The sequence below is a fragment of the Typopeltis vanoorti genome, chromosome 12 (genome assembly GCF_054136105.1).
Source record: "Typopeltis vanoorti isolate ZY-2024b chromosome 12, IOZ_Tvanoo_1.0, whole genome shotgun sequence".
NCBI lineage: Eukaryota > Metazoa > Arthropoda > Arachnida > Uropygi > Thelyphonidae > Typopeltis > Typopeltis vanoorti.
This window is the reverse complement of record NC_143560.1, coordinates 113745581-113764888: the sequence shown is the minus strand read 5'-3', so window position 1 is coordinate 113764888 and position 19308 is coordinate 113745581. Positions and strand designations below refer to the sequence as shown.

General features: G+C 34.7%; 1 protein-coding gene across 1 annotated transcript in view; it reads left to right on the top strand.

The window, feature by feature from the left end:
* LOC150101143 (ubiquitin carboxyl-terminal hydrolase 24-like) overlaps positions 1 to 19308 on the top strand; it is an 824883-nt gene that overhangs the window by 125336 nt on the left and 680239 nt on the right. Inside the window, exon 10 of the mRNA XM_090401261.1 lies at positions 13001 to 13115. Within this exon, the coding sequence (XP_090257387.1) occupies positions 13001 to 13115 (115 nt within the window). The remainder of the gene's footprint in view (positions 1 to 13000; positions 13116 to 19308) is intronic.

Below are 19308 nucleotides of genomic sequence, written 5' to 3'. Positions count from 1 at the left end.
GAGAGTTGTTGTAGGTCGTGTGATACAATATGTGTGTCTGTTGTTTCGATAGGTGATGTTGAAGTAATTCCTTGTTAATGTTATGTAGTGTTTCAGGTTTTTAATGCTCAGGATTCTGTGTGTCGCTATGTGCTGGTCGGATATTGGTTGTTGTGTGTCAGGTGTCCAAATCACTGGTGACACAATTTTCCTATATAATGTTTCTAATTTTGTTAGGTGGCTGTTTGATGTGTTTGCATAGACTGTTATACCGTATCTGAGTAGGGATTTGCAGATACTGTGATATAGGAGTTTTTTTTTGTTGGATGGAATAATGTCTTTTACTTGGATGAGTTTTGCTATGATGATCCGGAGTTTGGTATGTAGGTATTCTATATGTTTTGTCCATTTAAGGTGACAATCTATGTAGAGACCAAAGTATTTTGCATGTGTTACAGGTTTGATTTCAGGACATTGGCAGGTATTTTTGTTGTTAATGCAGTAGTATGTGTGACAGTGTATCAATAGTGGTGCAGGGTGCATGATTCTTGGGTTGTGTATTATCAACATCTGTGTTTTGGTGCCACTGATTAGAAATGCATTTTGGTAGAAGTATGTTGTGATTTCATTTAGGTCTTGTTGTGTTTTGCAGAGAGCTGTGTTGAGGTCTATGTGGATTGCTAGTAGTGCGGTGTCATCTGCGTACTGAAATATTTGACTTCTTATGGCCATGTTATTAATTAAATAATTTATAAATAATAAATAATTAATTAAATAATAATAATAATCATCATCAAATTCCTGATATGTACCCTGGAGTGCACAGGATATGATAGTACTGCACAAAAAACTTATACCATTACTAACTTCCTATCTACAATTTTCCTCCAAATCAATCTGTTACCTGTCAAGACTTCAACATTATCAGATCTTATATTTCTATCTTCTAAGGTACTTTTTACTGTATCAATCCACCTATATATTGGTCTTCCTTGGGGTCTTTTTCCTGCCATCCTGGCAAAGAACACTTGTTTTGCTAATCTTTCCTCTCCCATTCTGTTTAAGTGACCATACCACCTGAGATTAGCTCTGCTCACTTAAATGGAACAGGAGAGGAAAGATTAGCTCTGCTCACTTAAATGGAACAGGAGAGGAAAGATTAGCTCTGTTAACACATTCCTGAATGCTGACAATGTCAAGTTCTTTCATAATATCCTCGTTTTTAATACGATATTGCAGGCGGAATTCATTCTCTCTGATTCCAAATGCTTTCTCTTCATATGATGCATTCTATATTAACATAATTGAAATTGCCCATAATGATTGCCCTTTTTTTTATTAGCCAGACCAGTTTGCCTGCACATTTCCTTCTCACAGTGTTCCACATTACTGGGTCTAGAGTAACACTCTACTAAACATTTCATCCTGTCCACCTTCACTTTACATCATACTGCTTCAAAACCAGTGTCGTTATTTGCTCCTCATCTCTCTCTACCCTAGATGAGCACGACTTCTCTACCCTCATCAACAGCACTCCTCCTACCTTTCTGCCCTGTCTTCATGAAAGACTACATATCTCTATCTCTATTCCTGTCAGAATGTCATGCTAATCCAACCATGTCTAACTTATTCCAACGATTTTTGAGTGAATGAACTGTATCATTGCCACAAGTTTATTTCTGTTATTTTGAATACTTCTAACATTCATAAACCTGCATGCTAGCTCATTATTGTTTCTGTAACAGGTCCCACTGATCCCACTTCTGGGATATGACTCTTCCATATCCCTTCTCCTAGCCATTCTTATTTATCATCACGAATATTACACCTCTCTGCAGACCTAAATGTAATCCCCACATCCTTGACTATCTTATGTTTTCTTGAACACTCACGTATATACTCCTGAAACCATCATCTGCACTTTACATGCAGCATTTTGTTGTTCACCTCCCCATTTCCCTGTCTGTCGTGTTCCTTCTCTCTCATTCTGTTCACTCATGCTATTCATCTCGCTTATCTTATGCTCCTGCTCTTCCACATTCTCTTACAGCAACAGTTTCTCCAGCTGACTCACACCTGATCCATTTAAATGTAGCCCATCTCTTTTATATCCATCTGTCCCCCAAATTTATCCCACACATTCACAAAATGAACTTCTTTTTCTTCACACAATTCTGCTAACATACCATTCATAATCTTTGCTTGTCTTCTGAACTCATAATTATCATACCTGGCAACATGCTTGACTGACTACATTACCTACCACAAAACTATCTTTTAATGTCCTTAACGTCCGTTACCAACCGAATCATTTGTGCCAACTACCACTATAAACTCTTTTGTTCACTTACTTCTAAATCACCCTGTCTATTCTACCTCCTGGAAAACAAACCTCGTGCACCTTTTCACTCATCACACTTCTAATCACTGAATTCCCACACATGGCTACGAGAGTAGCCATGTGTGGGAATTCAGTATCTCTTTCAAAAGTGTATTCATTCAGTATCTCTTTCAAAAGGCCATCTTTCATCCCATTCTTCCGTATATTTCCATACAAATCTATAATTCTCTTCATTTCCTTCCTCATACATTTTGATCTCTTGCCTCATCTTTACCAACTTTGCTTTCATCTCTTCAGTTACTTTTCACTGCCATTTATCCCAATTGCATTTTCACTACCCTACATGTCCACTGTCTTACCACCACCAACTAGCTGCCAGTTATGTCCACTGTCTTACTGTTATCGTCTTTCATGCACTCAACCATACAGTCAACTGTGCTTACTTCCATAGCTATAGCTACAGCAATCATCTTTTGCCCACTACTGCTCATATTCAGTGACATCTCATAATCAATAAACATGTTACACTTCTTGCACACCTAAACTTTCAATATATGTGTTGTGTGTGTATAAATACGGTAAACAGTAAATTAGAATCACATATACCATATTTACTCGAATATAACTCACTATCACATATATCTTGCACCCCTAATTTTACTTCACGAAAAAATTTCTTTTTTCATGATCTTTTGTTAATACCACATCAATCATATGCGAGACCAGTAGTAGTAGCGATAATGCATAGTAGATTCTTGATAAGTCATACTTATTTTCATTTTTTTAATCATGATGATCTTATGATTCCTAAATGATAAAAGTACAAGCAATAATGAAACTGTTTGTTTTAATTTAATTACAGAAGCATTGTTGTTAAAGATTCAAATATGTCGCATGATGAAGGTGAGCAGCTGTAACTCATAATTATCTCGCACCGCGATTTTTTAACTTTAATTTTGGGGAAAAAAGTGTGAGTTATATTTGAGTAAATACTGTAATTACAAAACCACTGTGTTTAATATTGCATGTGCTGCCATTGAGTGTAATCAACTGCCTTGCCTTTGCTATTTTCACCCCCTTTTTTTGACCTATATTGTTATTTCAACATATCCATTTTTGTATTTGCATGAGTAAACCTTTAGTTATATAAATTATGATATGACATTGTAACTGCGGGGAGAAGGAGATTTTCCAGTTGATAGGCCAAGTGGTTAGCGTATCTTTTCTCCAACCAATAGACTGCAGGGCTGAATCTCATCTCATCATTATAATTATTATAATTATTACATAGACACCTCTATGGAGTCCTAAGACTCATTGTGGGAGACCCAAACTATCAACACAATATTTATTACCTCTTCAAGGAACCATTTACTTCATGGAAAAAGAAATTTTTTTGTGATCTTTTGTTAATGCCGCACCAATAACAAACAAAGCACTCATCACTGACTCAGGCAACCCATTCCATTCATTCATCACTCTCCAAGTGAAAAATCTAGTAGTCACACCCTTGCTGACTACACTCTTATCCAACTTCCAGGGATTATCTCTTGTTCTGTCCCCTCTAGCAGTGTGCTGAAACATTTCTCCTGCATCAATCCTATAATAACCTTTAAGTAATTTGAATGTTTCCATCATACTTTTTTTTTGCCTGTCAACCAACTTTTGCAATCCACAAACCCTCAATCTATCCTCATAAGGAACATTCCACAAATCCTCTCACCATGTTGGTCACTTGCCTGTGGATCTTCTCCACCACTTCCTCATCCCCAAGAAATGCAGCTGACCAGACATGAGCACAGTAATCCAGATGTTGGCATATCACGGTTTTATAAAGTAGAGTGATAACTTCCTTATCTCTGATTGTTAGTGTGTCTTTCAATAACCAGGTAATCCTGTGAGCTACCCTGGGTACTTTAGCTATATGTCCTCTAAACTTCAACTTTCTATCTACTACTACTACCTCCAAATCCCTGGCTTCATCAATTTTTCTGGAGTAGAATTCCCTCAATGTGATACACAGCTTGCAATCTTTGTATCCCAAACTTGCATAACTTTATACTTTTTCACATTAAATTGAAATCCATTAGTTTTGTCTACTGTCAGCCTATTTAAATCATCCTGCAAGCTCTCTGTTAATGATCAATAATGAACAATAATAATAAACAATAATTAAATGAACAATAATAATGATCAAGGAAAGGAAGGAAGGAGTGCTATAGCATTCAACACCAAATACAAAGATAAACTTCTTGATTGGAAGTCAGTTTCAAGTAGAGTTATGTGGACAAACTTCAAAATTGGGAAATGGACAATAAAACTCATTTGTGCCTATGGTCCCTTGCAGTATTTGTTGGAGACCTAAACAGCAGAGCAGGAAGTGAATCCCACCAAGCATACATTGTGGGAAAATTTGGAGAAAAAATGTAAGGCTAATAATAATAATGGTATCTGCTGGATTTCTGCTCAGGAAATGGACTAGTCATTATTAATGCCATGCTCCAACATAAAGATGTGTATAAGTTTATATGCTCGAGAGAACACACAAGGGAAAAAACCCCTCATTGATCACGTTATTGTTGATGTTAATATCTTCATGGTGGTTAAAGATACAAGAGTTTACAGAGGATTTGAAATTGGAAGTGACTGTCACTTAGTGCTAAGTAGGATAAAAATGAATATCATATTGAAAATAACAGTATATAAAAAAGTTTTAAAAAGAATTAAAGTTTAGCAGCTTTTACCAGTAAACTGTCAACTCAGCTATACAAACATTATTGTACAAAAAATGAAACAGTTTGAAAACATAAAGCAGACCTTGAAGTCTTGGTGACAAATGCTGAAGAAAACATTGATTGATTCAGCTAGGGATGCATGTCACAAATGTGTTTGCAAGTAGAAAAATAGAATGCTATGATGGACATAAGAAGTTAAAGAAAAGAAGAAAGCATACTGAAAGTTCCTAACAAATAAGTTGGGAGAGGTGCTAAAGGAATATAGAGAAAAATGTAAGATAGCCTAGCAACATGTTGGAGTAGGTAAACAAAAGCCATGGGTTTGTTGAGCATGTTCACACAGTTCATGATCTCACATACACCAAAGTTGAATAGCTGAGGAGTGACAGAGAGGTTATAGCTAAGGTTGTATTAAGGTAGACCAGATTAAATGCAATTTCTGTTCAACTTCAAACTCATCATAGTATCTAAAAATGTTTTCTGATTTGTCCCAGATTACTTGATGACTGACAGGATCTTCATCATGAAGGTTTAGCAGACCTAGAGTCAATGCTCTATCTAATCATGCTCTTAATTCTGTTAACCTTGATGAAGATTCTCTCACTCATCCAGCAATCTGGAACAAATCATAAAATATTTGATTTTTTCGCCATACCTGAGACCATGCCCTTGTGAATGTGCTCAACAATACCATGGCATCCAGAACATAGTCATTTGTCAACAATCCATTTGCGACTTCATTTATAGCTGTCATCCTCTTGTAATGTTTTTTTTTTCTTTTCTTTTTGTGTTATACACCTGATGAAGTCTTCTAAGAAGATGAAATTAGTTGTGCATTCAGATAATAGTTTTTCTATTTTGTTATCCCTTGGCTTTTAATAATTGAATTTTTTCAAAAAGAAAAAAAAAAAAATATATATATATATAAGATTTAAATAAAAATTGTTCATTAGATTGCTAGTAGCTCTTCAAATTCACCAGTTCCAGAATTTTCTAACATCAATACAGTTCAAATTAGGTTGATTGCAAAGGGATTCATATCATTCTTTGGAAAAAAGGCTTTCAATTTTGAAAGAGCTGATATGAAGGGCTTTTGTTTTGTTTTAACAAGATCCATTGGCTAGTACTTAACATCCTACAATCCCAGACTTCTCAGGATGGAGAAAGAATTTATAATTCATCTGTTCAGCTTGTTTGATGTGTATTATGACAATTCTGGTCTAAACAGGAGATATTGTATACAGTTTCATTATGTCACCATGTAAATTTCAGTTTGTTGGATGTCTATAGTACGGTACAGTTCCTTGTACTGTAAGCATCCACCAAAATGAACACGTATTACATCCATCGTACAGAACGTGTTTCCAATATCATGGAAACATTAATTCAGTATGTAATTCAGTTTTATCCTTCTCAAGGCTAAATGGTGATCACTTCCAATTTCAAATCCTCTGTACACTCCTAGTGTCCTGCACTAGTGAGAAAATATCACTATCAACAATAACATAGTCAGTGAAGTTTTTCTTATTCCTCACCTCTTCTCTCTATGTGAATTTGTGTACATTTTAATGTGGAACATTGTGCTAGTAATAACAAGTCCATCTCCCGAGCAGAAATCCAACAGGTATTTGCCATTATTATTAGCTTTGCTCTTTTCTCCAAATTTTCCCAAAATATTTCTGTATGTCTGATAATCATTTCCTACTCTGCTATTTAGATCCCCAAGGACCAACTTTTCCTTTTTCATTGTAAAAGTTGCTTTCTCTAAGCCCTTAAAAATACTCCAGTTCTACCTTAGTAGAACTACTGTGGGACCAAATAAGATACAAATAAGTCTCATTGTCCAGTTCCCCATTCTGATGTTTGCCCACATCACTCTACACTGTGCCTGCCATTCAAATATTATATAGTTTTACTTGAATACTATAACTACTCCTGGTTTTTCATGATTGTTATTGCCTGAATATAACATTTTGTATTTATTGCTTAGAAAGATCTCACTATCCAATTTTTCTACTTTTTCTATTTCTTTGCCATTCAGGCTTCTTATGTTGATAGTACAGGTCTTGAGCTCTGGTGATGTTGAGTTGGGGTATGTTTCAAGATTTGTTCCTGTAGCTGACTTTTCACTGTTCACCCCTGGTTTCCTGACTAAAACAATGTGGGCCTTGTTTAACTGGACGACACCTCAGCCAGCATGAAATTCTGTCATGTTGTACCATCATTTTACTTGTCGTTTAAGCTAATAAGAATACAATTTGGTCAGCTAAATCCGAAACTGCCGGCCTATCCTCATTCCTTCAGTATCCATGTAGATACCTAACAGGATGCACCATGAGAAGGTGATTGGACATTATGTCAGAAACCCTTGTCGGCTCTCTTCATTCCTTTAAAGGCTATGTAGAGGTCTCCTCTCAGTTATATAGCTTTGATCCTTAAACACCCTTGTAAAAGTTATTTTTAATTTAATTAAAAACTAATATAATTAAATAGCTAATATTTAAATCTTAATTAAAAAATTAAGATGCCATTTGCAAAAAATGTTTTTAAATAATAATAATCCTGAGTGACAAAATGTTTTATTTTTATTATCATTGTTATGGGTGCAAGAATACTTTTTTCTGGGCATGTCATTCTGCTTCAAAATAACTTCCTAGTGTTGTGGATCACTCTTACAGTATTATAAGAATAGATAATCCTTTCCCTTACAGACACTTGGTATATGTAATAAGCTCACATTAATTTTTAACTTCAGCTTTATGCTGCAAATGGTGTAACTTCAGGTAAGGCTACACAAATTCTAAGTTATGTCACTTGTTGTTGCATATAGCTACTGATACTGTCCAAATCGAAAGTAAACTGCATGTTTACTTTCATACAGTTTAACATCAGACACATTCTGTAAACATTAACTATAAACATTGATTATTCCGATATTTAAACAGCATGTGACTATTATGCTCATAACCATCTTTTCTCAAGTTCATGACTAACTTGTTAGCTGCAGAAATAATAAAGAGAACATTATTGCACGAAAGTAATTTTCTTCAATGTACACTTGCTGAACTCATTGACAGCCCAGTGCTCTAAGCTGTTTTTTCGATCTTTGAAAACCTGACATATACGAGTACCAGTATTTGCATATCTACTACTGCTTAACATGTTGACTCCTTAAAAAAGTAAACATCATGATCATGCATTTGGTCTTCAGTTTCCCTTTTCAAAAGTAAGTTTCATTATTGATGTGAACTGCTGAATAATTATGCCATCCAAAATTCTCCTGCAAACCAGGTCATGCTGAGTTTCTTTCAGCTTCAAGTGAGAGGACCTAGTTTAATTCCGAAAATCTTTCCACAATTGGTACTATCTGTTAGAGTCCTCATGTAATGAAGTTAGAAACACTTTCAGATGGTAATTTTATTATACTATAATGCAAAAATAATATATGCTTCCTAGAGGTGAGTGCCTAGAGGTTCTTTATTGTAGTGAATACTTAAAGCAACCCACTTCAAAGATAGTTGTGGGTTGCTTCTGCATACAGAAGTCTCACACACACACACACACACACACACACACACACACACACACACACACACACACACACACACACACACACACACACACGTGCAATCCACAAAGCACTACAGGGAAACAGAACAAACTGTGAAATCTAGATTTCCAATGAACCACTCATGCACATTCATTGAAGCAGCCTAGACCACTTGGCTAGTTCTTAAAATAGTTTTCCAAATCTTACATTGAAAATTAGCCTTTCAGATTTATGTCTGCACATCATATTTTTTTTTTACCCATGTGTAGTGTTTAGGGCATGATCAGCTGAACCAGTAATAAAAAAATTAGTAGTAATAAAAAAAAAAATTTTTTTTTCATTTTTCAACCTGTGGTATAAAATAATACCACAGGTTGAAAAAAATAAAGTTTTTGAACTCATTGATTTTTGCTGTTATCTACAGCTCTCTCATCTTTTAAAGCACTATGTATTAAAAGTTCTGAAATTTTTATCTCCCCATCTCCCATAAAACATAGAAATCTCACTGTTATTATCATAATTCAGGCCCCCCAGGGAATCATGGGTTCACAGGGAAAGCCCCTACTAGAAAATAGAAGGGAAAGGCCTCTTCTATTTTCTTTAAAAACATTTATCAATAGCCCATTTCACATGTTCACCATGTGTGATGAGACGACCCTAGACCTCATATGCTTTCTGATCACCATGTTGGTGGTTTAATTACAGCACTAGGTAAGGATTAAAACTAATTTTAATGCTTGCAATATTTCTTATCATTCACTGAAACATCTTCAAGGATTGAAGTGACTGAGATGAAATATTGTAAGCATTAAAATCAGTTTTAATTCTTTCCTAGTACTGTAAATATTCCATTAAACATCCAACATGTCCTCCTAGCACTTAAGCCTTAACACAAGCTTTCTAATGACATCTTTTACTTTTCCAGAAATGACCAGAAGTTCTCCTCCCACCTGCTATCACCTGTGATATCTCATTTGTATCTGTGCTGTAAGATCTCCTTACTAATATATTTGTGTCATATCTAATCTCTTCCATCTATTACTTACACTGTGAAAACCACTTTTCCTCATTCCATCAATAAACCAGATATCATTGTTATCCTCCACTGTTCTTTTCACATTTCTTCTCATCTTCTCTGATCGCAGAAGACTATATCCGAGCACAGTATGATGTGATTTAAACTCTTGTCTTATCAAACTCTTGTGTATGGAAAGAATAACTTCCCTATTCCTACAAGTTAGTGTTCTCTTCAACATTTAGTTATCTGTGTGATTACTTCACCACTTTATCAGTATCTCCTGATCTTTAGCTTTTTGTCTGTCTTCACCCCGAGGTCTCAATCCTTCATTGATCACATGTAGCAAATTACCATTAATACAATACTTTGGCTGTAATGTGATAGGGATGGTTCTTTATCCTCTCACCATTCAACTAATGCTGGGGATTCTGTAAGGTGCTGTTCTCTCACCAACCCTCTTCCTTCTGTATATCAATGATCTACTTCAATTGACCTCCAGCCCAATAAACAGTTTTACAGAATGACAGTACAATGCACTATTCCATTTCATTTGATAATCTTGACTCTACCATATTACCTCAACCTACAGAACATCAACCACCACAGCCCTCAGTTCTGATCTTCAAGTCATCCTCCCATGGGGTTCAGATAACCTCACCAATTTCAATGCTACCAAAACCCAGGTCTGCCTTATATCTCACAAAAACAAAGAAAAAAAAAAAATATTTCATTCAAGATGTTACTTCTCTTAACAGCTGTTAACCTTATACAAATCACAAATCTGCCTAGCCTAGACCAGGTTTCTCATCTCATTACGAGGGAGATCTTAGGGATGGGATTGGCCCCCTAAGAGTTCCCTTGAAACAGCATCAATAATTCCACCACTCAGTGTACTAGGTCCATTAGAACACGGCTGCCGCCAAACATCCCTTTACAATACACCTTGAAACTCGCAGAACAAGTTCCTTTTTGTCCTCCTTCATTCTTGCTACTGCTGTTTTGTGGAACAGTCTTTTCTCTTATGGAATACAATATATATAGGCTTTTAAATCAAATCTAAACAAGTTTCTCCTTTCCCAGTCCACTACTCATACACAGTACTAATGTACTATAGGTTGATTAACCAACTTTCCATGTATGGGCTCAGCTTAAAATATATATATATATATACAGGGTGTTCGGGATAAATTTGACATATTTATAATTAATTATATTTTTCCGTAAGTTACATGTATTAACACACACTTCTCTTCATTTAAAAGTTTGGACCCTTCTTCATTCATATACAAGATGTCAGAAAGGATGGATAGCTGGAACCCACCTGAATCATGGAAGAGAATAACTTGTATCATGATGATTCGTGCCCGCCATCAAAATAAGGATATTACGACTGCTGCCCAATGCTCCCTGAATACAGTAAAAACAATCAGGCATGAACTAGAGACTTGCAATGGTGACTACGAGGATGTAGCAAGAAGAAAGATCCCTAGCAGACGATCTGATTGCGTTCGTACAGCAGAATTCCTCGCAAATCTGCAGGAACAGGTGTTGAAGAACCCTGGCATTGGAATTCGGGCTTTGTTCGTGGAGTTGCTAACTGTAGTCAAGCCCTGGATAACAAGGGTAGCCAATGGTAGGCCGTATGTATGGCAGCAGGATTCGGCCCCTTGCCACACCTCTGGGAAAAGTCAAAAATGGTTGTGTGAAAATTTCTACGACTTCACCAGTCCAAATGTTTGGCCTCCAAACTCCCCAGACCTTAACCCCATGGATTATTTTGTATGGGGCGCAGTTGAAAAAAGACACCAATCGCACTTCCAGTAATACAAAAGCCCAGTTAATGGATAAAATTAAAACAGTTTTTGCGGCCCTTCCCAGGGAGACTGTAGCATCAGCTTGTTCGAGGTTCCGAAGCAGAATTGAAGCTGTGATCGATGCTAATGGTGGTTATTTTGAGTAAATCTTGTTGATAGTATTTGTAATTAACTCTGCCTGTAATGTTTTTTTGTCAATTCATTAAATTTAATAGATACAAAGAAGATTTTCTTTTTCCTTACGAAACTGTCAAATTTATCCCGTACACCCTGTATATATATATATGGGGGGGGGGGAGAGAGAGAGAGCCTCAGCATCATGGAAATTTTTGTCTTTCATGTGAAGGTAACTTTTAAGTTGTACTGCTTTAACACATTAAAAACATCACAGATATAATTATCTCTGTTTTTTTATGTAAGGTGAAAGAAACTGCACCTTTGTAATATGTTTTCTTGTATATGTGCTAAAATGTTTGTTGGCCTTTGTAAAATGTTACTGGAGATACTTTCCAGTATCTACGGTTCATAATGCATAGCTATGCACATAGCAATGAGCTGACATTCATTGTCATTTGTAATTAGAACCAGTTTCTTCAGATTAGCATACAAGGATTCTGTATTGGAAATGTTTCTGATCACTCTTTTTGTATCATTTCAAATAATTATATATTATTATAATTTTTCTAATAATAATAATAAATTTATAATTATAATAATATTCCTGCCAGCCTTGTTGACCAAGTGATTAGTTTATCTCCTAATTAGGATGTGAATCTTAACTAACCTCTCCAACAACTAATGTCTATTCAAGAGATACTGGTAGGTGTATAATGGGTTGCTTCTATCCTGGCTTTACCTTGTAAAGGGTAAAGCGAGAATAAAAGAGAATTTGTATTGCTAATTTCTTTTGAGCATTCCTTCAGCCCCCACACACACACCAGACACCCTTTTTAATCTGTCTATACGTTTTTTCTATGCCTATTACATTCTTTTCCTGTGAATTGGTCAAGTAAGGAAACTCTGTTCTTGGAAATAAAGTGGTAGTGAGTGGTCACAGTCTTTCACAAACATCCATTGCAGTGGGATTCAAACCCACATACTGTGGTAGCAAAGTAGTGATGCTATTCATTTATTCAGTTAGCTACAAAGCAAAATATACACAAAGGTACAACGGGCAACCAAGATTGTTGTGCCTTTAGTTTTAACATTTTTAATATCATTCAGACTAAGACGAACAGTAGTCAGCATATAGACAGCACATAAATATTTCCACACAGATATAATTTTATGTTTCATGCAGTATACTATCAGAATAATTAAATGGATGTTTTGTTTATTAATATACATCAGATGTTTCTTACTGTTTAGTATGAAGCTCAAGATGAATAAAAGACAATATATATATACCAGGAAATTCATTATAACAGAGATAAACATATGATGTTAACTTCCTTGAAAGGTTTAGCTGTGTGAAATTTTGTGATTCAAAATGCAGAATGGCTTGCTCTCTAATAGTAAAATTAATATTCATAATTGTTTTAGTATACTGTATTTTTGTCATAGGTAACCAAACTCATTGATGACAGTTCCTCAATACGATCGTCAAAAATTGCAGTGGATCCAGATGAACTATTAGATTGGTTGGCAGAAAAAGAAGTTCTTTCAATAGCATTAGAAGGTAATATATATGTGTATCTGTGTGTATATTTGTATTTATATGCAATAACATAGACGTGAAGGTGATTTCCAAAATGTTACCTGATTTTTTTAGCAAGACTATACTTCTGTCCAGTTTCATGAATCTTTATAGAGTAATTACATGCACTGATTTTGTTGTGAATAGATAAAATTTTTAAAATAATTCTTACACCTCCATTTCCTGACTGCTACAGATGGAGAGATTTAATCTCATTTTTGTTTATGCTTGCTGGTATGTGTGGATTATTGCATACAATTCTCTCTCCGCTATCGTTTAACTGATATGATGGAATTTCATATACGATGGATATGTCGAAATTAGAATGTTTCTTGTGACATTTCTCTGAGTAGAGGATTTTTATGAAGTAAAAAATATTTCTCTCTCTCTGTTAATATAAAAAGTAATATTTCAGATTTTTGTACATTGTCTGTTTCTTTATGTGACTTCACAGAAGTGACTGAACTGTGACATTCACATTATTGAAGGCTACGTTTTGGCATTTTCTTATCTTGTAGCTCTGTTAATTTTTTTTCACTTGTCAGTTTGGGATATTGCATTGACACCAGTATTTGCATACTCTGATGAATTCTTCATGTTCTAGGGATGATGAAGTTAGACATTATTGAACAGATAGAAGATGATTTAAAGAGAAGATGCTTTATGACTAAAACACATTCAGTAACAACAAGAACGTTTATTAGTCAATTAAATATGAAAGATACACTTACTAGTTTTACCATGTAAAATAAACTGATTGCTTTATCAGGACTTAATAAACATTAAAAATATATAAATATATCACAAAGTTGAATAAACACTGAAAAATCATTACAAGAAAAATAAATAAATTTATGTTAGCAAATAAACTTAAAATTACCTGGCATGCGTTAGCTGTTGACAGTTAATGATAGAAGTCAATGAAGTTGAAGTCTGATGTTAAAAGATTTAATGAGCGATTTCCATATGTCACTTAATATCAGTCCTTGGGATTTTATTCAATGATCCATGTGAATGGATGACTGTAACTGATTCCTTCAGAAGTCTGTAATAATTTTTTTTTTTTTTTACATAAGACATTCTTGAAACAAATCAATCAACCTCATGGTTTGGTATTTTAAGTGTAGTTGGCCAGATCAGTTCTATCTTTTCTTTTTATGCTCAGTATCTGCAACAAGTTTCTTTTTTTTTTTCACCTGAAATCCACACATTGCTTGTCTGCCATATGTAGGCTAAACCACAAGAGCATGGAATTCTGTATACTCCTGTGTATTTGTAGAACGGTGTGCTATTTATAGGGGACTTCAGGAGGCTATGATTGAATCAATTTAAAAGTTACTCTGATAGACTTCCAACATATGGGATTGTGATTCAGTCTCTATATTGGATATTCTAGTTATTGAGAGAGGTGTGGTTTGAAAATAAAATCTTGTCAACTTTTTTTTTTTTTTTTGAATAGCGATTGAGAACAAAAAAATTTGAGGGAGTCTGAAGTTCAGTCTATTTGTTGGTCCTCATTTTGTATAATAAAAACTGATCGATTCTTTATGCCATAGATTATGTCTAATTTTTGAGCAAGATGGTGAAGGGGTGAGTCAGAAAAGTATCCCTCTTACTATTGAATACAGACATCTTGTGTATTTGAATTCATATGCTTTCATAATTTTTAGTGTTTGTGTGCGCTGGGGTAGAGTAAAACTGAGTGGGAAAAAAAAAGGAACAGAAGTGAAAATATTGAACCTATGCTTAAACTCACCAAAACAGATTTGGAAATCAAATGAAAATTATGAAGAAAAAAAATTATATGGTATGTATCTGATAATTATCATATAATAAATTCTGTACCAAGTACATAATGTTTCTTGCTACATACTTAGAAGGTTTCAAAATTGATTTTTCTGTCAAGACAGGTGTTAAAAATATCTTTACCATAAAATTCCCCTTGCTCTGTGCTCACGCAACAACACTGTTGAATGTGACATATCCATAATGTAATGCTTTGTCATGACAAAAATATCTGGATGATGCCAGTAAAGACATTTTTAACATGAACATGATAGTTGGACAATATAAAAACAATTAGAGGATGAATCCCTAGTATTACAGGAGGATGCCTTGTGGTCTTAAAAGTCCAAAGAGAAATAGATTATACTTTTTGTGCCTGTTATCGAGAGCATTATGAAGAAAAGAAAAAAAAAGTCTGTATCATGTTAATGAAATTATAAACATTACCTATAAAACATTAATGCACTACTGCATGCATTTACTAATCACATAATCAGTAGGGTGTGATTAATTGGTGAGGCGGTTAAATCTGACTTATGTAAACTTAGAGTTATGTTAAGTTTGTCGAACATAACTTACATGAGTTGAGGACTGTCTTTGCACTGTGTTAGGTACTTAATCATCATTATTATCATCATCAAATTACTGATATGTATCCTTAATCATTTAGTGTTACTTGGATACTCTGGAAGTAGTAGTAGTAGTATTACATAGATAAAACTTACATTATTACTACCATCTTATCAACAGTTTCTTCCAAATTAACTGCTTGAAACTGAAATATTAAAAAAAAAGTTTTGTGCATTGATATCACAATACATATGATGAAAAATTAAGGAAAGTACTGTGGGCTGGCAAATCCTTCTCAGTTAAAAAAAAAAATTACTAGAATTCAAATTAATAGAAATCCAAAAAGATGAAAGTTGCATATTAAAATGAAATTATCAGTATTTGATATTATTTCATACTCATATATATATATATATATATATATATATATATATACACACACACACACACACACATACATACTAGTGGGGCTACGTCTCCCTGGCACCTACAGTGACAATCCCCAACATGTGACTGTGTTGCTGATCAACAGACCGTCAATCACATTATTCAGGACTGCCTGCCCACTGCGGAGTTTTCAGGACACCTGTTCCAGGCTACCCCTGATGCAATCCAGTGGATTAGAAACAATTTGAACTTAAATTTGTGATTTTTAGCATATAGTTTTAGTGTGTGTGTGTATGTGTATATGTATATATATATTCACATTTTCTATTTTTATCTTTCTATTTGTACAAACTCCACTCATACGGAATGTATGTATGCACAACTAGGCTACTTGCATGTAGTGGCTGACTTCACATCAGTTGCCTTAGTCCATTTTGGTTCTCCTATTATATATGAAGCTATGTCATAGTTTATGAATGCAGATAAAAAAAATACGTGCAATAATTGACACTCACCAGCTAAGTACAAATATATATAAATCAAATTTTATTTTTATGTCTGCCCGAGGAAGGTTGTAAACCTTTGTTATATTGGTACCATGGGTGTACTTAAGAGAAGATAGGATGGGGGGGGGAGGAGTACTGCTGATGATTGCAGCCAAAAAGAATAAGAGACAAGCAGAAGGGTGGCTGTTCATTTAGCAGCCTGGTGTGAGATTAAGGCTGGTAAGACAAAATATACAGTTGGTTGTTGTTATGGGCCAGTAAGTTCCACAGATGATTTGGAAGACATCATTGCCAAATTAGTACAATGAGTACAGATCAAGTGATTTTTAAGGAGGACTTCAACTACATCCAAATGTGTGTTTTGTTATGTTAACCTCTGTCTCATAGTGAACAGCATGAAACCGATTTCTTTATTACTCATCCTACCACCACCCACTAACTATTACTACCAACGGAAATTTCTACTCTGGTTGGATTTTACTGCATCATTCGTAGTACCTGTTATCTGTTTGTCCTGAAAAAATAATCACATTCTGTTTCTGTAACAGTATTCTTCTCTCTCAGCTTTGTCTCACTAATGTCCAAACCAATGCCAAGAAATCCTCACTTTTATACATGATGCCTTTGGCATCAGTAGATGCACATGATAGCAGCTCCTAGGCTAATGAATAATCAGAGAATTCTTAAAATGGGACTGGTTCAAATAGGAAGCTAGAATAGAATCTTGAACCAAATTCCCATCCCCATATCCACTGTTTATCTCTCTTTAGCAAACTACTTTTGCATTTCCTGGGTCATCTTTAAAAAAAATAAAAATAAAAGCTGTCGTTCCTACTCTGTTTATCATTACACTCACCATTTCTACCACTTCATTTAATGCATGTGTCTACACTTCATGCACCCATCAAGAAATATCTAGTTTTCCTGGCTGTTCACCATTCATTCTTTCATTGAATGATAAGTTCTTAATGTACCAAAACCCCAGTGCAGTCCATCTAGTAAATACATATCCTTTTGCCCATCATGGTCATCCAATGCATTAACATAGCACACACTATTTCTTCTACACAGTGTACTTACTGAATCATTTGCAGTTGTTGCTCTCCTCTTCAGCTCACTCCCATCATATAGACTCATAATCTTGACTCTTGCTTTTCTTTTTTGCTTCACTCAGACCACTCTTTCATATCTTTTGTAATACACACTTATCTCCTTTGAGATCATCCTGTCAAACCAACACAGTCGTATCATTCACTTGTTCTATTTGCTTACATATTGCTTCGGTTACATCATAAATCTCAGCTCCTGGAAAAAACTTTTTTTTTTTCATTCATCTATTCTGCTTTCTTGAATCTTCCTTTACTTCTTCACGTTTCATTTATTCTGTCAAGTGCTTTTCTAGTTTCTCTAATTCCCGTATTGTATTCTGCAGCACTCATGAAAGCTTTGAAATTTCCAGTATTGTGATGCAATCTTCCTTGTTTTTTTTTTTTTTTCAAAATTTTTTTTTTATTCCCTCCCATTTCTTCACATCTCCTTTCTCATGCTCTTTCACTTCCTTCACATTGCTATTGCCATCTTGCATTCTGACATTTCCATTCTTGCTTGTCTTCCACTTAGCACATATCAGTACCTGCAATGTCATCTCAGTTGCTCTTTCCTTTGATTTTCCATTCACTCTCAGTATTTTATGCTTCTTAGCCTACTTAATTATCACATATTTCTGGGAAATGCCAACACTGTTTCCTTTTCCCCAAAGTATATTCACATTTGCTATTTGAATACATTTGCATGTATTCCCTACCCATTTCACTGGACATCTACCTTCATTGTTATACCTCACTCACACTTTATCAGTGTGCGTGTGTGTATTGATCCTAATACACAAGAGGTTGAAGGACCGGATCTATAAGCACATAAGTGCTGTGTGTGGTGCAGATGAGGAGTTATTTTTATTTATTTATTTTATTTTTATTTTTATTTTTTTTTTGAAGAGTTGCAAGTGATAGTTGTTTAGGAATGCTTCATGAGGAAGGCTGTTCCAGAAGACAGAGGTAGATGGAATATAGAAGAGGAAGAGGGGAAGTAGGTTTGGTGTGTTTGCAGTTACACAGTAAAGGGATGCTAGGCAGCTGCTGCACTTGTATGGCCATTGAAATACAATAGACACAGTGCCTAAACCAGGGTTCAGCAACCTATGACTCTCTTGTCACTGAGTGATCCGTGAAAACATTTGGGTGACCCACCGAAAGCTTGTATTTGAAACCTAATAATCTAAATTTTTAAAAATGAAAAAGCAAATAAGTTAATTCCTTTTTTGTGTTTTTAATTTTTAGGAATTGATTATTTAGAAATAGAATTGAATTTAAAAGTTTAGTCAATATGAACTAATAAATTCAAAGAAATTCACAAGAAGCTAGAGAAAGATATCAAAATCAAATTATAACAGAATGTTGTTCATCAATTCAGCTGTGAAAAAGCTACTCTATCTGTATTTGGTTCATCATATATGTGAGCAAATATTTTCTCAGATGAATTACATTTTAAATTCGCTAAGAAGCAAACTAACGTGTGAAAATTCTGAGTGTGTCCATGTAAAAATGTCCCATTATGAACCAAATTTAAATATCCTGTTGCAAAGATAAACAACATCAAGGAAGTCATTGAAATTGTGTTTAAAATAATATTATTTTTCTGTTGTTTGATGATGTACAGCAATCACTCGATTAATGCGCCTAATGCATTCTTTAAAACAGGCGCATTAATCGAAAATGCACTTATCTAATATAATAACCTATTAGGAAAAAAGTATAATTCGTTCCTCGAATTTCTTTTTTGACCATTAATTTTTTTATTAAAGAATTAGGGGTATATCTCAGGGCCTAATTAAAGGAAAACCATGAAGCTGAAAGACAATAAAACATATT